This window comes from Tuber melanosporum, assembly GCF_000151645.1.
Source record: "Tuber melanosporum whole genome shotgun sequence assembly, scaffold_70, strain Mel28".
NCBI classification, from domain to species: domain Eukaryota; kingdom Fungi; phylum Ascomycota; class Pezizomycetes; order Pezizales; family Tuberaceae; genus Tuber; species Tuber melanosporum.
Genome location: NW_003299118.1, coordinates 401,478 through 420,110, shown reverse-complemented (window position 1 = coordinate 420,110; position 18,633 = coordinate 401,478). Strand labels below are relative to the sequence as shown.

The following is an 18,633-nucleotide window of genomic DNA, read 5'->3' as shown; positions in this document are numbered from 1 at the left end:
CTCCGCCATGGGGGTTGATGATATGATTGAAGAATACATGCTGCGGACATTTAGACGAGGGAGGAAGACAGCCTCGATCTTCAAAACCTGGGGTTTTTAGCTTCATTTCCCTCTTTTTTTTTCTTCTTCTTCTTTCCTTCTTTTCTTCTTTCTCTTCTCTCTCCCATTTCGCCTCGTTGTGGAGAAAATGTCGTGGTACTTTTGATTGTGTCGTATCTTCCCCCGATTCCTATCCATGCAGCGGATGACTTCGTTTACTCTACAAAGTGATTGGATTTGCTGCGACCAGGGTACTGCGCTCATAGTGGAGCGGGGCACGGCGGATTGTATAGTACTCGCACTGGTACTAAAAGTGTGCGCAAAGTTCTGGGACGCTCGGCTCTCTGGCTCGTCGAATTTGCGCGCGCGTGTAACGTTGAATAAGCAGATTGCTTCATTGGTCGTCGTCCTATGGCTAGTTTTTGGGGAAGGGAAGGAAGAAAAAAGTGTGTCGTGAGTGGCTAGAGCAACACCCTGCTCTCGTTGCACCGTGGAGGAATATGATATCGGTATGGTGCATGCGGAATCCGCTCCCATTTCGTGGCAGGGCGAGGTGGTGGAGGCGACGAGTGGGCAATGCTTGGGGAATCAGTCCCAATGGTTGCCGATGCTAGGTTAGGCGATTGCAGCCATCGAATACTGGTACGGTAGCTGGTGTACTGTACTAGTACGGTACAGTATGAGGCTTAGACAGCGCTCGTTTGGCCGGTAACACAATAACGTAAAATCTCTTGAAATCCACTTCCTCCTCCTCCTCCTCCTCCTCCTCCTCCTCCTCTGAAAGGCTGGCTTGGGAAGGAATAGTGGCTACCAAATGCGGTACCATGGGATCCGTCAAGTCTTGTTAACCGGTGCGAGGCTGTGCTTAACCTCGTGGGTTACACTGCACAAGGCTTAGTCACAGAGACAGTGTGTGGAACCGGTGGTTGGTGAAGAGCGGCAGGGGCCGTGATAGAAATGTCTCGACGGTAAGCTCGACAAGATTCGGGGGAGAAGTACCGTACCCTACTCGAGTATCATACCCGTACCATTCCGTAAAGGTCAACCGGACCAAACCAGCAAGAGAGGGCGAGCAGACCCCCGAGAGCTGATTGGACAGGCTTTTGTTCATGATGGCTATGATGCTGGTTGGGGGTGGTTTTGTTGTTTCTACGCTAGCCCGAGTTTACCGTACTGGTAACGGGGTCGGATTTGTAATGAGCGTGGTGACCAAATTGTGCCTGTAGAATAAATGTGCGGGTTGTGTGCGTTACCAAATCTTCGCAGAATCACTAATTATGATAATAGCTTAGTATCATACAAGTATTCGGGGGCAACCACAATATTATGCACACTCGAGTACTCGTACCGGTATGATACTGTGCTCGAGCAAGTTGGCGCTGGTAGCCGGGATTGCCCGTATGGCTAGACATATTTTTTTTTTTAAGCCGTCACCTCTCCAAGTACGAGTACAGTACTTGTATCATAAGTGACCACTGCGACTACAGAATGTTTCGAGCGGATGCGACAACCTTGTTTGGAACGTCCCCTACAGGTACTGTATTATTGACCCAGCGTGACAGCTAACGTGTCTGAGGACCTGAGTTTCATCGAGTGTGTTGTGTACAGTACAGTACAGTACAGTACTCGTACCATACTGGTACGGGCAAGCAGGTGGCGGGTTTGTGGCAATGAGCAATTGTGCCTGCTATAGGGATGACGGTATGCAGAAAAAGCTGCATCATATTTAACTTATTCATGAATGGAAGGAAGTGCGAACCACACGAATAGTTTGGGTGAACCTGGAGGGATAGCTTCCTGATGACCTCTTGCATAATTACTATGCTTAGCTCTTCGCCAATCTTCCTGTGCGTGTCCAAGTTGGTAAGAGGTTTGTGTGTGTGTGTGTGCGTACGTTTTTAGCCCATCGCATCGAAGGGGGGACATTGATACCAATTTTTTTTTTTTTTTTTTTTTTTTTAACTTATCATACTGGCCTGCAGGAGCTTGAGCCTGCCGTACCCCAGTCAGAGTGATCCTACGGTACTCGTACTGTGCTCGTACTGTAACCGCAACGTCGATGGGGTGGAACAAGGTACTCTTCTCAGCTGTTGAGGTTGAGCTATCATAGCTTGAGCTGTCCACCATCCAATTCCTTTTCGGGCAAAGGCAATGGCTGCAAAGGAAGGGGAAGCCCACACCTTGTGTAACGGCAAGCATTCTTTACCGCAGATCTCGCTGCAACACTCCAAGCTTGATCTTTCCGACTTTTTTTTTTTTTTTTTCTTTCTCTTCCTCTCCCACTTTACCGGTACTCGAGTATCATAATCGAGGGTTTTTTTTCTTTCTTTTCTCTTCGCGTGCCCCCGTGACTCTCCACTCGAGTACCTGTACGAGTACTGTATGGTACTCGAGGGGATGCTGGAGAAAGTGCTTTTCCTCACACATCTGGCCGTAACGGGCAAACTGCCTGGCCATGTGCTGCCAGCTTCGTTCGACGGGAGCCAATACCTTTAGATAAAATTTCCCGGTTAGCTTCTTGCTGCCTACCCACATCCCCTTGTCCTCCCCCGTGAGCTCGCAACAGACGCGTAACATACTCGAGCAGTGTGAAGCTGTGGGGACCGGCTGATACAATACGCACCATCTCGGATTGCTCGGGCACCGTATACCGGTACGTAGGTGGAGAAAAGTTCTTTCGTCCAAGGTTGGTATGGGAGGCTGACTTCGCGTTTTTTTCTTTCTTTTTCTTTTTCCCTCTCTTTCCTCTCCCTTCCTTTCCTTTCTCCCGTGCATATTCTCATTCCCGTTTTCCTTTTTCTCCCTTTAGTCTACCGGCAATGCTTACACCATGTTTCGTGGGCATATTGGTGGTGAAGGGTGATACCCGCACGAAGACGGGAGCTTCCTTAGGAGATGTCTGTCTCTAGGTTGGTGGGGTGGTAATTGTGGGTTGATGGTATGATGGTTGAGCGTTTTACCTCAATACCGGTATTCTACTCGTGTATCGTGTGAGTTGGAGTCTTCGGGCCGGAGCCATGTTTCGTATATCCTACTGTACAGTACACACATGTCGGAGGCGGAAAGACGAAATGACTGATTCCAAATTCATGTTACAGGTGCAGTACCGGTACTGCCGACGAAGGGTTGTGTCTACAGTTCACCAGTCTCCGCCACTGGAGAGAGATAGATATGCGCTTGAAATTTGATGGTGAGCTCATCGAGCACAGCGACCACCTGTATCGTGTACTGTACTCGAGTACCGGTATGTTACTGTACGAGTCGCCTTCGCCTTTTTTCTTCCTTGGCGCAATACGGTGTAAACCATACAAGTGATTGGGTTGCTCCCCCTCCCCCCGTTCTCGCACTTCAGACGCAGGTTTCGTAGCCTTACGCTCTTGCGCACTTTCGCTTTCCTAAAGCTTACGGGCCCCGGCATAACTGAGTGTAGGTAAATCGCAGACCCGTAGAGTCAGGCAAAAAGATCAAATTAAATGAAAGGACGAATGGGTAGAGGTGGCGAAAGGGGAACACAAAAAACTTTTCAACTCCAGGGGAGTTCAGTATTCTATTGTGTAGTGATTATTTTTGAGCCATGTTCCCTCGCTTTGGATGGGACTGAATGGAGGAGGCAGGAATTCAGTTTCCTTGAGTCTGACGAAAGCCTAATTATCGCACCTTGGAGCTTAATCGTGGGATTTGTAGGCTTTTCGTGTTGGTTTTGTGATGGTCATAGCCATAAACCTTCCAATCAGTCGAATCAGCCTGGTTATTCCCTGCCGACTGATTAAACAACCGCTCCAAGCATTTTGGCTTGATGGAACCCGTTGGAAAGCCCTCCAAAGCTCTATCTGATGATTACAATAATAATGATTACAATAATAATGGTAGTAATGTTACTTACTACTTTGTGGGTGGATGGGGGAATACGAATACGGTGGGAGGGAGGCACGAGAGGAAGCATGTAAAGTCCATCGTTATCAATTCTTCATCTGGTGCATTTGCTAGGGCCATAAGATCAGGTGGTTTGGATTCCTTTACCATTCCTCTTGAGGTCTTGCTGAGGAGCGTGGTTTCTGGTAAAATGACTCCATCCGTTGAAATTTGTGCGATTTTCTTCTTTTTTCTTTTCTTTTCAAATTGAGTAGTGAGATTTGGTATGCATGGGTTCTCTGGGCGAGATTCTTTTTCTGGTCCACGTTTGAATATTTGTGCGAGCCTCCAATTTTTCAAATGCTGGCCTATCGGTAACAAGGCTTGGGTTGGAAAACCATTTTCCACCAATGATGCCGTTGCTGCTCTGGTATGCCGGTGGCCACCTGGGAAGAGATTTCAGGCCCTTTTACTCCATTCGGTGCTTTGTTACCAACTCGTGAAAGGACACACATTTTATCATAGCTCTACCTTTTTTCTTTTTTTCCTTCTTCATTCAGTATGGCACTCGAGTAGTGCGCTGGAAAGGCTGGTATCGTCTTGGGTTGGTTGGATTGGTATGATACCGGTAAATATTTTTTATTGTTACATTTCTGATAGTTTGGATACTACTCGAGTATGATGGATGGGCTACCGTAAGTTAGTGAGGGAGTGAGGGCGAGAGATGCCCAATGAGGAAGTAAAAGAGTTCTTCCAAAGCTGTTATAGCTCCGCCACTGTCACTGAGATGGGTTTTGTGAGTGGGGGGGACAAGAGGGAGAAAAAGTTCTCCATGATACATGTGGCCAGCGTCGATGAATGGGAATCAAGAGGATTAGATGTGTGCGCGCGCATCTGGGAGACCTCCTCCCCCATACTTTGTTTTTTTTTTGGGTACTGTACTACTACGAGTACTGTACGAGTACTCGAGTACACCACCAGTAAGGTAGAAGGGCGGAAACTTATGCTATAAGGCGGGAGCCCCCCCCCCCCACCCCACCTGTACTAGTATAGTACTTTTCTCCTCTGGCGGCAGGTTTTCGATTGATCGTTTCTTGACGGACAAGAGTGGCTCTTTCTGCTCCCACCTTGTCTATTGTTGGCCTTTTAACGTTTTCGTTCCCTTCATTTACTCACGTTTCCCTTTTATCTCTTCTATCGCGAGTACCGCGCGAGTGCTAGGACGAGCGAATATTAACTCAATTCTAGCACTCGAAGCACCGATACACTGGACTGCAACCTAGATTTCGCTACTTGAACGCTTCGTTCGCGTTCGTCCTTTCAACTTCTCCTGCCGCATGTTCCCCTTCTACACCTGCCGCCTGCCAGAATTACAGATGATGAGGTCTTCGCCTGGGGACTACTCGCTGCAGGCAGCCATCCCCCATCGCTTTACCATCACCCTTCGGCTACGTGCTCGACTTTTCTCCGTTATCAGGAGAGACAAACAGTGTATTCGCACCTCGCCTAAAGCTATTGAGAGCTCGGTTTCGGTGCTTTGCCCCTCTACAACGCCAACAAAAGCTTCTTGGGCGCAGACCGTGGTTCCCGTTGAGCCCGGCGCGGTTTCGAGCGCATGTGCAGCACCAACTGGAAAGGAGAAATCCCAACAACTCTTTGTTCCCGTCAGGATCACTATTAGCGGGCGCCTGAGCTATCTTTCTACCTTCCTCAAGTCGGTAGGCAAAGGTGCGCCTAGCCGCCTCGAAAGTGATGGGTTGCCTTTTAGGAAGGGGAAACTTGTTAGCGGAGCTTCAAATATTAATGGGTCTTCCGTATGCCCTGCGGGGTTTACTGGGGAAAAAGGTTGTTCTAATCATACCTTTTCGCGCGGGCTGTCTGATTTGTGAGTTCTTCTTTCGCTTAACTTTGGTTTCTGTACCGCCGCCTCGATCATGCGAAACCTAACCCTGCCTTTTCTCTTAGGCCGTACTGCACCTGTCGCCCCCCCAACTACACCACAACCACGGTTATACCTGGGTCGAAGGGTCCTGAGAGAGATCAAGGGACGCTTAGTAGGGATTCTGCTTCTACTGAGGGTAAAGCCACCTAATTTCGCCACCTTTCTTGGAAGAATAACCGAGCTGACATTTGACTGTTTGGTAGAGCGACACAATATGTCACTCGGCACAAACACAACAGAGGGAACAGATACTTATGATGCTGCTCCCGAAAATTGTAAGTTGGGCCCTAGGAGGGATTGAAGGAGGGGCAGTTCATGAGTCCTGGTTACTGATATAATGAAAAAGATGTTGAGGTTGCTCCCAGTCCTACTCTCACCCTTGCCTCGTCTTCTGTCCCTACTCTTAGGCCTACTCATGAGGTGGAGGTAAGAAAGGTTTCACGAAAATCGGTCATGGAAAGCGACTTCCTACACTTCTACAGCACCCTAAAACCGTACATCGTCCAACGCGAGCTTCCATCTCGCTCTGTTGAGAGAGTACCTCGCCCGGTTGACGATGGTCCCTTGCCAGAACATGACGGTCTTCGGGTATTAGAAAAAGGGCCCTTTACCACTCCGGCCGGCGGGACCAGTGCTCCTGAGGTGCAAGAGCCGCCATCCGAGCCCCCGCCATTGCCAAAGAGTGTTGGCGTGTTTCATGAGAAAGATACTGAGATCAAGCGTGCTGACCCATGCCTGGCTTCGGTGCTAGCAGCACCCACAGGCTCTATCAGTCGCCAGTTAATATCTCAGCCCATCGCACCACGCGGGCTTCCCGACGAAGTTCTCGGAAAAATAATGACATGGGATCTTGACGTTCTTCATGCACGTACCGGGATCTCGCAGACATTGAGCTCATCGCTCCACTCTGCGCAAAACAAGTGGCAGATTCTAGCATTTGACTGGGCATTCAAGACGGGTGATGCATCCATGTTTCGTGACAGCTATAGCTTCGCATACAACAAACCTTTGGCGTTGCGACTGCCTTGCCCATCGCCTCGCATAACCGAGCTTGAGGTTGAGAGTGGGCCCGTTCTACGCAAAGCTGCCAGCGAGATCCAACCCTGTGATGGTGGGGGGAGCGGGAGTAGCAGCAGCACACAGGCTCGACAAGGGTCCGGGTCGAGAGCTCATTTACAACAATCGAAGTCTACTCAGCCCTCACATGGTAGAAAGCGGGCGAATGATGGTGATGGTGATGATCGCAAGGGCAAGGGGAGGGGGAGGAGAGAAGGGCCACCTGTCGGTGGTGACCCGCCGCCCCCTGGCTCCGAGGACGGGGGTGTCCACTGCCCGTACTGGGTGAGATACCGGCTGAATTGTAAGAAAAAGTCTTGCATCAATCGGAAGAAAAACCTCAGTAAACTCAAGTACGTTCCCTATTCTTCGACGTGTTCATTTCTTTGATTCCAAAAGCAACTGTTTCTAACCCACACAAACTTGTACAGAGAACACCTTAGGAGAGCTCATTTCCTGCATCTTCGTTGCCCTTTTGAGAACTGTAAGTTTCACGCGGGCGACAAGTTTCAGGTTAAAAGGCATCAGAAAACTGCCCATGTCGGTCAGGCTGAACTGGAACCAATCCTGCGGACTACGGATTCTAAACTCCGCAGGAAGAATGAGGCCTTGGGAACCAGGAACCTAAATTGGGACCAAATATATGAAATCTGTTTCAGGGAGGAACCCGACGACCCGGTAACTGAGCTCATGGTGAGCCCTGATGGAGCTGATTTCGAGAGCGAGGGCGAGGAAGAGGAAGAAGAATTTGAGGATGAAGAAGACGATGAGGATCTTGGAGCCCAAGGAGGCTATGGCGGCCGTGAGGCTCCCGAAGAAAATGCAGAGTATCGGGGTAGACATACCGGTAAGTGGCGGTATCTCTTTTTATATGCTCGGCATCTAACCTTTACAGGCGATCCTGGTTCCGCGGTTGCTGTTGAGGAAAATCACCGGGAGAACCCTATTCCTCCCACTCCTTTCAAAGCCAGCCAGAGCATGCTCAGCAATGGGGCTCCAACAATTCCCGATACCCCTGAACTTGCCCCGATGAGTGATGAAGGCCACTCGCTTGATCCTTCCAAGACTCGCTGGTCTGGCCTGTTCGGTGAAAACGAAGGTCTCCCTTCTCCTGCCCCCGACCGCGACAACTTCCCTAGCTTCCAGCAGCCTCTCTTTTCAAGCGCCGGAAATATGATCCCTTGGGAAGCAGTTGAGGAGCATACCCATGGGAAGTTTGAGGATTTCCGTAGGACTTTACTCGAGGATCTGAAGGCTCGTCATGGAACTTCGCCGAAAACCGCTCAGCAGTTCAACCATGTTCTGCTAGATGTAGAGAGGATCTTTGGCGGTATGCATCACATAGCGAAGCTTGCGCCAAGGCTGCCGGACGGTGGGAGCGGGCCTGTTGCTTCCCACACTAGAGGTATGAACAAAAACCGATCCTTATCCATTCGTACAAGCACTAGCTAACATCGCCCTAGTAGACTCATACTCGTATGTAGCGCAGCCCGCTGGCCAAAGCGAGGTCCCGCTTAATTATTATGCGTCTCGGGAGTTGTTCCAAGGCCCGGCGAATTTCCCGGTTAGAGACGACAACCTAGCCCTGCCGTCGCTCACTACCGCTGACACCTTGTCGTTACACGACTCGGCACGGCCCGGGGCGGCTCCCCAGGATCTCGTTCTGGATGGCGTGCCCGCTCTTGGGCCCCGGCCTGCCATGGCTTCTGACCCGGTAGGCTCCGGTATGCCACAACCCCAAGCTGGACCCAGTACTCGTAGAGTGCGTGACAACTTTGGTAATGTCTTGGCTCACTGGAACAACGAGGGTCTCTGGTCTGTTGGCGGCGATCCATCCGATATGCAGTCCAGCTTTGATTTCGCAAATGCCAATTGGTGGATGGAAAGCGGTCAAGATGGAGAGGGAGAAGGAGGAGGTTTTTGAGATTTTCCTTCTTCCATTTTCTCTTGTATCTTTTGACAGGGGGAGTTGGTTTCCTTTTTCCTTCTTTTTTTTCCGGTTAACGATGCTTGGGTCGGCGGTCTCTGGTGTGTTTTGCGCAAAGAACGATGTGCTCTCTTCTCTTTTGCATGTACTCCTTTTGATTAGTGGCGTTGTTGGGGTTTAAGGTTGGAAAAAGTTTTATATCACGTCGTACCCAAAAGTTGGTTTTTTTTTTTTTTTGTTTTCCTTTCTCCCTTTTTTCTTTTCGTGAATCACATTCATGTGCATTCATTCCATCCTATTTCCTTCCTTTTTTTTCTCTCCCTCCGATCCTAAAAACAAAAAAAGAATGTGTTTTATGTTGCGCGAGTAGTTTTTATTTTATTTTATTTTTATTTTTCTCTTTCTCCTTTTTTTTTTTATTCACTCCTCTCACTCCCCTAAGTTATATCGATGTTTTTTTTGCGGACGGGACTTCGGGGGAAGGTGACAAATTAGTATCCTGGAGGCGTCGCATTGCTCGATATCTTTTGGGGGGGTTGGTTGACTGGTGGGAACGTGGGTGGTGATTACCAATGGGGTAGAAGAAGAAAAAGAAAAAAAGAAAAAAAGAAAAAAAGGGATGACCTACCCAAGATGATTATTGATTGTGCCTGATCCAAATGTGCATGGTAAAAACGGATAATTGTCAACGCTGCTCATATGAGAACGCTTTCAAAATTTTCCATCAGGTAGGGAATGACTACGGTATCATTTCCAACTTTTGAAAACCAGAAAGAAGCGTAAGCGATCAAAGCTGTCCTTGTTGTTCATGGTTGCAACAGCCCCCCTGTGAAAAAAGTACTTGTACTGTACTGTACAGGACAACCAATACGTATACTTGAACAGCCTTTCTCCCCACGACTTTACAGGATCCTGTGAATATTCTTGGACAGATTTTGCCCAGATTCTTTACAGACATTGCGCGGCGGGAGAGAGGGTGGGCACTTTTGGTATGAAAAAAGCATCGAACGAATCCTTTCTTGTCCTAGTATCATACTTCATCAGATGGAAAGGTAAATCATATCATACAATATCATGATTAAAAAAAAGGATAACGACTCACATCGAAGGGAGAGATGTATAGTATTCCTCTTGGACCGGCCGGTGTGAAAGATCTACTACATACATAGGAAACCGATCGAACGAAAAACCCGTCTTTCGAAACCGGTCTGTTGACTAAATTTTTTTTTCTTTGTCAAGTCTACTCGAGTACGAGTTGGCAAGTTAGTGTGGATGGATGGATGCAGTATCGTAATTTAGTATGATAGTCAAGAATTGGCGGCATCCACATCATCATCATCACAGCTCACTCGAAACTTCTCTGATATCGGCAGGTACAGTACCGCAGATCTCCCCTCCTCTTCCCCTCTCTCTTCCCCTCTTCTTACACTCCCATAAATAGGCCAACTTGGCATGTTTGGTTGTGGTGACTCTATATCGGTTCCTGAGGGGAATGGTGGTGTACTGTACTGTAAGAGGTAGTGCATAAAAATTTTTTCCCTTCTTTTCTTTTCTTCTTCTCCTCTTCTTTCCCGCCGGGCCAATATTAAGCTTAAACCTCCCGCATAGCGCTATACGCTTTAACAACTGTGCTGTGCCTGTACTGTACCGTCACCTTGAGGGGATTCCCCCCCCCCTCGAAAATCTATCGCATTAGATGCGCTTCTAGAGAAACCGGTAACTTATGGGCTACTACTACTACAACTTCGGATTTTTTTTTTTTTTTTTTTTTTTTCTTTCGAACAACTCACAAACTCGGTCCCATCCCATCTGAAAAGTTGCCGGGAATAATAATAATGACATAATTTTTGTGCGGCGCCATTCGGTTCGATCAGGACCGGACCCGGGATCGGTATGATGGTAATTTGTATGGGTGAGTACAAGTACCGTACAATTATACCTTTGGCTGGGAGTGGATGTATTTATTATGTATGGGTTAACGTTTTTTTTCTTTTGAACTTATTCCCCCCCCCCCCTTCCCCTCTTGATCTTATTTTGGTAATGCTCGATTCTAGAGGCGCTGTGATTTAGATAAGGTTATGCGGTATGTGCGGGTTCGGAATCCGGGGATGCACGGGTTGACTCGATGGTAAGGTAGAGAGAGAGGGGTGGGGGGGAAAGGTTTTGTTTCGGTTGCTCCTTTTTTTTTTTGAACGTTTCAGTGTTTCTGTGCTTTTAATCTTGATTTGACTGTTACCGAGTTTTTTTTTTTTGCGGCGGCGGGCAAACGCGGATTTTGCGGTTCATGTTTTATCACTCGGGTGGTTGGGGATTGGAGAGGGAGCGAACCGTCTAATTCTACTCCTTGAGGGGACCTCACCACCTGCCTACTGATCTTGTTCGTTGAGTCATTGAGGCCCTGTCTGGATGAATCATAAGGAGGGGTAAGGAGTGCTCATGTAGATGGCTAAAAGAGGGTTTTTTTTTCTTCTTCTTCTTCTCCCGCGCCGTGGGTAGAGGGAAAGAGGGAGAGGGAGAGAAAGAGAGACCAATGGAAGCTATTTGGTAGATTTTGTGATCGCTATTTGCCCGTATGCTGCTTAGTTTAATGGCGGATGGCTCGAGGGGGGTGGATCGGTGAGTTGCTGCTTTAGGTACGGGTAGACGCTGGGGGCGGTTAACTTGTGCTATTGTAGATCCTTGGTTAAGGTTAAAATTCAACAACTTACATAATTCAACCCTCGCACTTTGTTTAGCGCGTGCTTATGGGAATAGACATACGTGGGGAGGCTATGATAAGATGCCGTATGTATGGTGGATTATTATCGTATCTCTTTCTGGTGTCTACCTAGAGATCTAAAAATTGCACCCTTGATTATGATAATATTTCCTTCCCCCCGCCACCCATCCCTCCGCTTCCCCCCCTCCCTCCCCGCTCCCCTTCATCGGGTAGCATAGCTTGTTCCATTCAATAAGCTCCGGGAACTTGATCGACGTGGTGAGAGTAGTAAGCTTGTTTTCTGGGTCTTTTTGCAAAAAAGGATCTCCTACCGGGCGGCACTTTTGACGTTGACGCAACTGGCCGGATACTCTCTTTCGGGAGCTTTCACGCTTTGATTGGGTTGCTTCAGCATGGCGAAGCTAACTGAATGGGGGCAAATGTCCAGTTCTTGGATAACCGAAACCGGGATGAATAGCCCACCAGTGCGCTGTGCGCACCTCAGGGATCGCTATATTCGTTACTGTGGGTTACGACTAGTTTGGTTGTTATTGCTGCACAGGTTACCAGTAAGAGTGTTAACGGTTAATTTGGGTTAACCTGAAGAATAATCCCTGTCTTTAATGGAAAACATCTCCCCGATACTTGTACCTACTTGTAGTACTTGTACCCCTACTGTACTCGTACTCTGGGAAAAAGTGATTACGCTTCTCCCGGGTTGCTGGGGGGATAGCCGTGGGTGGATAAGCTTGTTTGAACATCCGTGTTTTGCTCAGCTACTTCGACTGTACTGAGTACATACCCGAGTGCTGCGTGTACATGGCACCCCAGGGAGAACTGTGCAGAAGCTTCTAAATTGATCCGTTTGGCCATCTTCCGTATCATGTTTTGAGGCTCTGCTGAACTGGTGACTGGAGTTTGGCTGCAGCTGCAACCTTTGGCCTTGCCTGGTCCCCACCTCCCCACCTCCCCACCTCCCCACCTCCCCTCCCCCCTCTCCTTCCACCCCGCTTGGCTTGGTCATAGCCATGACTTTTACTTCGGTAACATGCAGATGGAGAAGGGGCGTGGGCTCAATCGGGTGCATGGAGCGGTTACCAATTCATGAGTCTTAACCCTATTATTTATGATCCGATGGAGGTGTTTTACATGGTTGTATGTACCAACCTCTTTCAGAAGCGGCGTCTGATATGGTGGAACGATTGCGAACGGGGGGGATGAGACCAGTAGGGGTAGCGGCAGTGATGTGGATATGGGGTATTGTGACGATACTGGGAATGTTCGATCCCAAAGGATTGGTTTACGGGATTTGGTTTGATTCAAGGTAACCCGCGAATATCGTACCGTCCGATCCATGACGCCGCTATGCTGATGGTAGGTAAGAGGTGGAAGGGAAAGTGGGAAAAAAAAACAAACAAACCAAAGAAAAAACAAAAAAAAGACATGGGAAGGATGTTAAAAACATGTGGCATCCTTGGTAACTTTTTGGACTTTGTTGTAGGGTACGGCATTGTTCTTTCCACTCCGAATATATATATATATATATATAACTGGCTACCACAAAAGTGCTGCAAGCCATGCGAATGTTCATCCCGCATCGGAGGAACAACATATTAATGCTTGGTCGTTCCTAGACTGGGTACCGAATAACCCCCAATTGGTCACACCCTTTCCACAAATGTGCAGGTGAATACTCTTCCCAAACATCGCCTCATACCGAAAGCACCTTTAGCCGCGCATTTTGAGGCTCCGCGCTGCGAGGGGAAAAAAGGAAATTAAAAGAAAAGAAAAGAAAGGAAGGGAGAGGGGGAGGAAAAAAAAGGGAGAGGGGGGGTGGAGAGGTAAGTTGGGCTCACAATTTAATTATTTAGAACCCATGCCGCGTGAATCGGTAGCAGCTTACTTACTAGCATCGTTTCACAATCTATCAACCAATAGTATGTAGAAGCACACCATTTTGAGGCTCTGCGACGGAGTTGTATAGAGCCTTCTCCAGCCTCTGGAACGAGGAAAACGATTAAATTTCCATTTGCTTTGTTCTACCTCTATCTGCTCTAATTTAACTGACAGCGTTCTCGTTTATGCCATATCTTATCTTATAGTTTCGTTGGGAAGCTCTCTGGAGTTATCTGATACATATATCTCGAACCATTTCCCCAGAATTGTTCTTTTTTATTTATTTATTTATTTCACTTCTTACCTACCATAACTGGGAAGCTTGGAAATACCCACGATTTGCTTCTTCTGCTGGTACATTATTGAAGGGTTTTCCTTTTGCACGGAGCTGTACCATACCAGTTCGTACCGGTACACTACCCTGCCGCACCATAGCATATCTTGCCCGCTTCAACCTTACAGCCCGCCGAAGACAACCTTGGTATGATAGACTGCGGTACCCCGACTAGCCCCCATATAATATGACATTACTGACACTTTCTCCCTTGCCCTCATTCCCGGTAGTCCAAAATATTTCTGCAACCCTGACTATACCTGCCGTCACTCTTATTCGGTGAGAAGGGTGGGAGAATGAATCGTCAGAGTGTTAGCATGTCCGATCATCGGGACGCAAGAGGTCAAAGAATGCCACGTGAGTTTCTTATTTTATTTTTCTAACTTCCTTCCCCATCTACTTTTTATTCCCATATTTTTTTTTTTTACTGGGGTTGGGTTTTGGGTTTGGGTTGTTGTCTCTGAGAACGAATTATGTAGTGCCTACTCAACATGATTCCCCTTGGGAGCATGTACTCCCGTCCCAGCGCCCACACCTAGCTTCCCAAGCGGGACTTGAAGGGGGAGTTTTTATATCTAGAGCCACATCTCTCGAATTACCCCCCCCAGGAGATTTACACGGTCAATTGAACAGTTCCGAAAGTGCTTCTCCCATGTCTGCGTATTCGAGTGGAAGCATCCACAGTCATGGCTATGAGAGCGGCGACTCGCCACCGCCCTCAGCCCGGGAATGGGAGCATTCAGACCGTGAAAATTCTAGTTGGTCTATACCTTCGTTGGCTCCTCGGGGTACGAGTGCTGGCGCGACGTCCCCATCTAGCGCGGGAAATTTCACCGAGACATCAAGCAACAGGGAAGGCTTCTCCGAGACTGCGGGGAGCAACGGTAGCTCTCCGTACTCTGGTGCCTCCGAACAGGACGATTCCGGTGCAGCTGCTGAGCCTGAGGCAAGGTCGATCTCTCAGGGCCACCCGACTTCCAATCGGCCTCGTCCTTTTAGTAGAAAGTCGAAGGCAGGAAACCAACATACCGTTACGCCATCTGCCGCAGGCCCTCACGGGGGATTTATCTGCTCGTTCAAGACGGGGGGTTCTACCTGTGGACGCTCGTTCAAGCTTCCTTCTGATATGAGGTTTGTTTGAATATTTGCCCCGTACGAGAGAGAGAGACCCCTGTGTTGACCTTGATGGTTGTTGCAGAGCACATTTGATTGAGAAACATATGTCCTTCTCCCCCTTTCAGTGCGAGACTTGCAAAAGGGTCTATACAAGGAAGTCCCTTTACACTCGGCATCTGAAGGGCGTTGATCAGACTAGCTCTCAGCAAACACGAGGCCATAGTCGACAGTGTCCAAACAGGGCGATGGAAGCCGATGATGCATTCTACTATCGAAAAGAGACTTATGCAGCTCTGTGGGCTATTCAGACTACCCAAGAGCAAGTTGAGAAGGCCGTCAACACTATCGAGACGCATAACGGAATGCTTCCTAGCAGAAGGAGACGGACCCAAAATCAAAATGAAACCGAGCCTCCCGAGACGCGGCCACCCATCCATGGGTCTACACCTCCATTTGGAACTCACCCACAAGTTTGTAAGTTTTGTTTTCTAGCCCACGATCGCGCAGCAAGGTTTGGGACTAACTTGATCTGTTCAGCATCTCAGATATTTACGCCGCAGCAAAGTCCACCTTACACTCAGTCTTACCCATCAGGTCTGCCTAGGAGTGACTATTTCTCCCACAGAGTGCCCTCAGCCTTTCCAACCCCTACGGAGACTGGAGCCACAGCCAGAAGAAGCCCACTTGCAGGCCCCGCTCCTTACCAGTCCCCGGCGCCCTACCAAGGCCCACAGGAAGCACCAATGATACCTCCAGGGGACGGGAGGGGGTACATAAACACAGATGCGGGCCAACCATTGTATGGCCCCACCTCAATCTACGCCAGAGAATACATGGCACAGCTTGAGCAATCAGACAACATCGATCCAAACGTGCTCCAGCATGTCACAACTGCTCCTCATCGTACCGCGTGGGAGGCACCCAGACAAGACTATCCTGCTTGGCCTGCGACTAGAACTGGTGGACACAGACAGCAAGTGCTGTACTCAAATCAAGGGTTCAAACAAGATGATTATCACTACCAATCGGTAAGTTCAGTTAACATATCCCCATTTCATACGTGTCGTTTGGCACACCGCTCCCAGATCACCTCCCCTAGTTGAGTTTTTACGGCTCTTACTGATGCATTAGCTAGGGCACACGGAACGACGAATCCCAGCCCAATGTGTTTAATCCGGCCGCAATCCCTAGGAATGTGTCCACCCCGGATCAGTTCCATGAACGAAACCCCAAAACGGGAGGAGCATGAGGGTCCGAGAAGGTGTTTGAGTTAGTTCATGAATCATGAGGATGTTTCTTTTCTTTCTTTTCTTTTTCAGCGGGATTTCTGGTTTTTGGGACTGGCTTTTGGTGCAGGCAGGGGGGTTAGGCATTTCTGGGACATTTGGAGTGGAGATATGGTAGAACTAGCAGTTATTCTAGGTCTTCGATTTTGTTTCTTTTCACCGAATCTCTGTGTAAGTTGTGTTAAACGACCAATGAAGTAAATAGAGGGATCCGTGAATAAAAATAGAGGGGAAAAAAAGGGACAATACTGGCAAGGTCCGCCCCAACCAAAATCACGCGAAGTCTATGAGCATATGCAGCTCAATACGGGCCTATTACACTTACTGCGCATTCAAAACATTGTGAATGTGCTGTCGAGAACTGAACAGGTCATTATTTTGTACTGCGCTCTTGTATCTGCCTTGCGGGACCGGGCTCTCCCCCCCTTGAGCCCATCCCATGAGGCTCTTCGGAGACTGGGCTTTGGGAGCTATGTTTCTTGATGTTTGGACGCAAGCAGGCGGCGAAAAATGGAAAGAAAAAAACAGGATTCCTTTCGTCCCATGTGACTCATGACCTACTGCATCTATTGTACCGGAGGGTATAATGTTCTGTGTTTTGGAGCTCAGTCAACCCCACGGAAGAGGCCACGAAAGAAGTGCTGGCCTCAGAGCCAATACATCCTACCTCCTCAACTACCCTTCATAAATCTCCGATCTGGTATACCCTGTGCTAAAGTTTAATCATGATAGGCCGTTGTCCTTTGGAAGAGTCTGGTTTTCAACACCGTTATCCTTTGGTGAGGGAGGGAGAGAGAGAGAGGCTGTATTTTGGAAAAAAAGAAAAAGTGGGGGTGTTCGGATATATGTTGTTGGGAACCATTTGCAGCGCGATGACATGGCCACTCGAGCGACGTTAGAGGGTGTATGTGCTCGCTATGGCTCCTGCTGGAGATTAATTTCGGTTTTAGTTGGTGAGAGTCTATCAGGATCATACTGGATCACCCGTCATCTCCGAATATAGCTTTTCTGCTATAAAGGTATGCTTCCGGAGCGGGGAGGAAGATGGGTTAGCTATCAGATATTAGGATACTCTACTCGCTGTCTGTTCACGATCCAGAAATTATTGCTAATTAGACCTGTCGAGTTGTGCTGCGGTGCTGTTAACATCCCTGGAAACCCTTCATTTTGAGTGGGCTGTGGGCATAAAGGAGTGGGGCGGGGGGGGGGGGAGGGAACGGAAAAAAGAAAAGGGGGGGAATATCGGCAGACTGGCTGTCGATATTCCATGCTGTACCCTGAGGATTCCATCTAGGGAACTTGGCGTTCTGTGAGGGAGTCGTGGCATGGCCGTAGTTGGAGGCGCTATACGAAGGGAGGGTTCTGGTGCTGCGTGCCACGGAGCTCTTTCGCTCCCACTCCTCCTGCAATCAATCTTCTGTTTCGATGCAGGAGTAATGTGTTGTCAATGCTATAACAAAGGATTTCCAAGGATTTCCAAGGGTTAATCTGCGGAACGGGGATGGTGAAAAAGCGACAAATGGCCAGAGCGATCGATCTCAACGAAGATATGATAGACGTTCCCCTCCCCCCTTGCACTCACTCCCTTTCCATCCATCCCCCCTACCTACCCTTTAGAAATGGCTTTTTCTGGTAGGCTGGAAGCTTCCAGTAGCTACTCAACACAACAGCTCAGGGATGTCCATCGAGGCATTTAATTCCCCTTTTATTGGTTTTCCCATTCCTGGTGGAGGATTGACGGTTGTGACGCCCACACTGACTATCACAGCGAATTTCGACTTTGTAAATGATAACTACCGGTAACTTTTCCCTCTGGAGTTAAAAAGGAGCGTCTTATTGGCCCCTTCGGCCAGCTTATTTGATTGATTCGTGATTGTTTTGAAGGCTGGAGTGTTGCACAAAGGATTTTTTTTGCGCCTTTAGACTTTCCGTTGTCGGGACTCAGCTCGAAGGAGCGGTCAAACTACTGATAAAGTCAACCCCCTAACCTGATTTCTTAGGTGGAATACCAACGGTCATGCCCCCCCACCCCCCCCTTAACGTCTGGTTATTTATGTCTGACAGCATAGGTGGTGCATGGATGATCACTCGTGGGAAAGGCTGAACGAGGAACTCTTATATGATATAAGATTCTTAGGTGTTTCTCCCATCAGGACGGTCAACTTGATACTCTGTGCAGATGGTTCGGGATGATGAGTCTCCCCGTAACTTTGGGTATTCCTTGAGATGGCTTAGCTTTTGGGGGTTACCTATGTGTCCTCAGTCGGAGGGGGGGGGCCACGATATCGGGGCAGCTGGCTTCTCGTGGAGCGATTAGGATCGGTACCTAGTATTATGCGAATTCTCCCGGAGCACTTTCAGCATACAGCCGAACTCCCTTTGCCGTGGATCCCGCTCTAGAGTTGTTCACCAAGGATCACTCGGCACCTGCTGGTTTCGCCAAGCTGAGTCCCTAAAGGTTCTGTTGGATTTTTGATTTCTCAAGGC

The 18,633-nt window shown here is 48.6% G+C and overlaps 2 protein-coding genes; both read left to right on the top strand.

The window, feature by feature from the left end:
* Nucleotides 1-5,228: 5,228 nt before the first annotated feature.
* GSTUM_00010556001 (uncharacterized protein) lies at nt 5,229-9,446 on the top strand (the record flags this gene model as incomplete). XM_002841381.2 has 7 exons in its annotated part: nt 5,229-5,776; nt 5,857-5,969; nt 6,037-6,108; nt 6,180-7,242; nt 7,321-7,736; nt 7,785-8,294; nt 8,356-9,446. 7 exons carry the CDS (start codon nt 5,229-5,231, stop codon nt 8,811-8,813), a joined length of 3,180 nt encoding a protein of 1,059 aa, XP_002841427.1. The 3' UTR covers nt 8,814-9,446.
* Nucleotides 9,447-13,724: 4,278 nt separating this feature from the next.
* GSTUM_00010555001 (uncharacterized protein) lies at nt 13,725-16,428 on the top strand. XM_002841380.2 has 6 exons: nt 13,725-13,891; nt 13,975-14,101; nt 14,224-14,875; nt 14,943-15,334; nt 15,398-15,888; nt 15,996-16,428. The coding sequence occupies exons 3-6, from the start codon at nt 14,397-14,399 to the stop codon at nt 16,107-16,109; spliced, it is 1,476 nt and encodes a 491-aa protein (XP_002841426.1). The 5' UTR covers nt 13,725-13,891; nt 13,975-14,101; nt 14,224-14,396; the 3' UTR covers nt 16,110-16,428.
* The last annotated feature ends 2,205 nt before the right edge of the window (nt 16,429-18,633 follow it).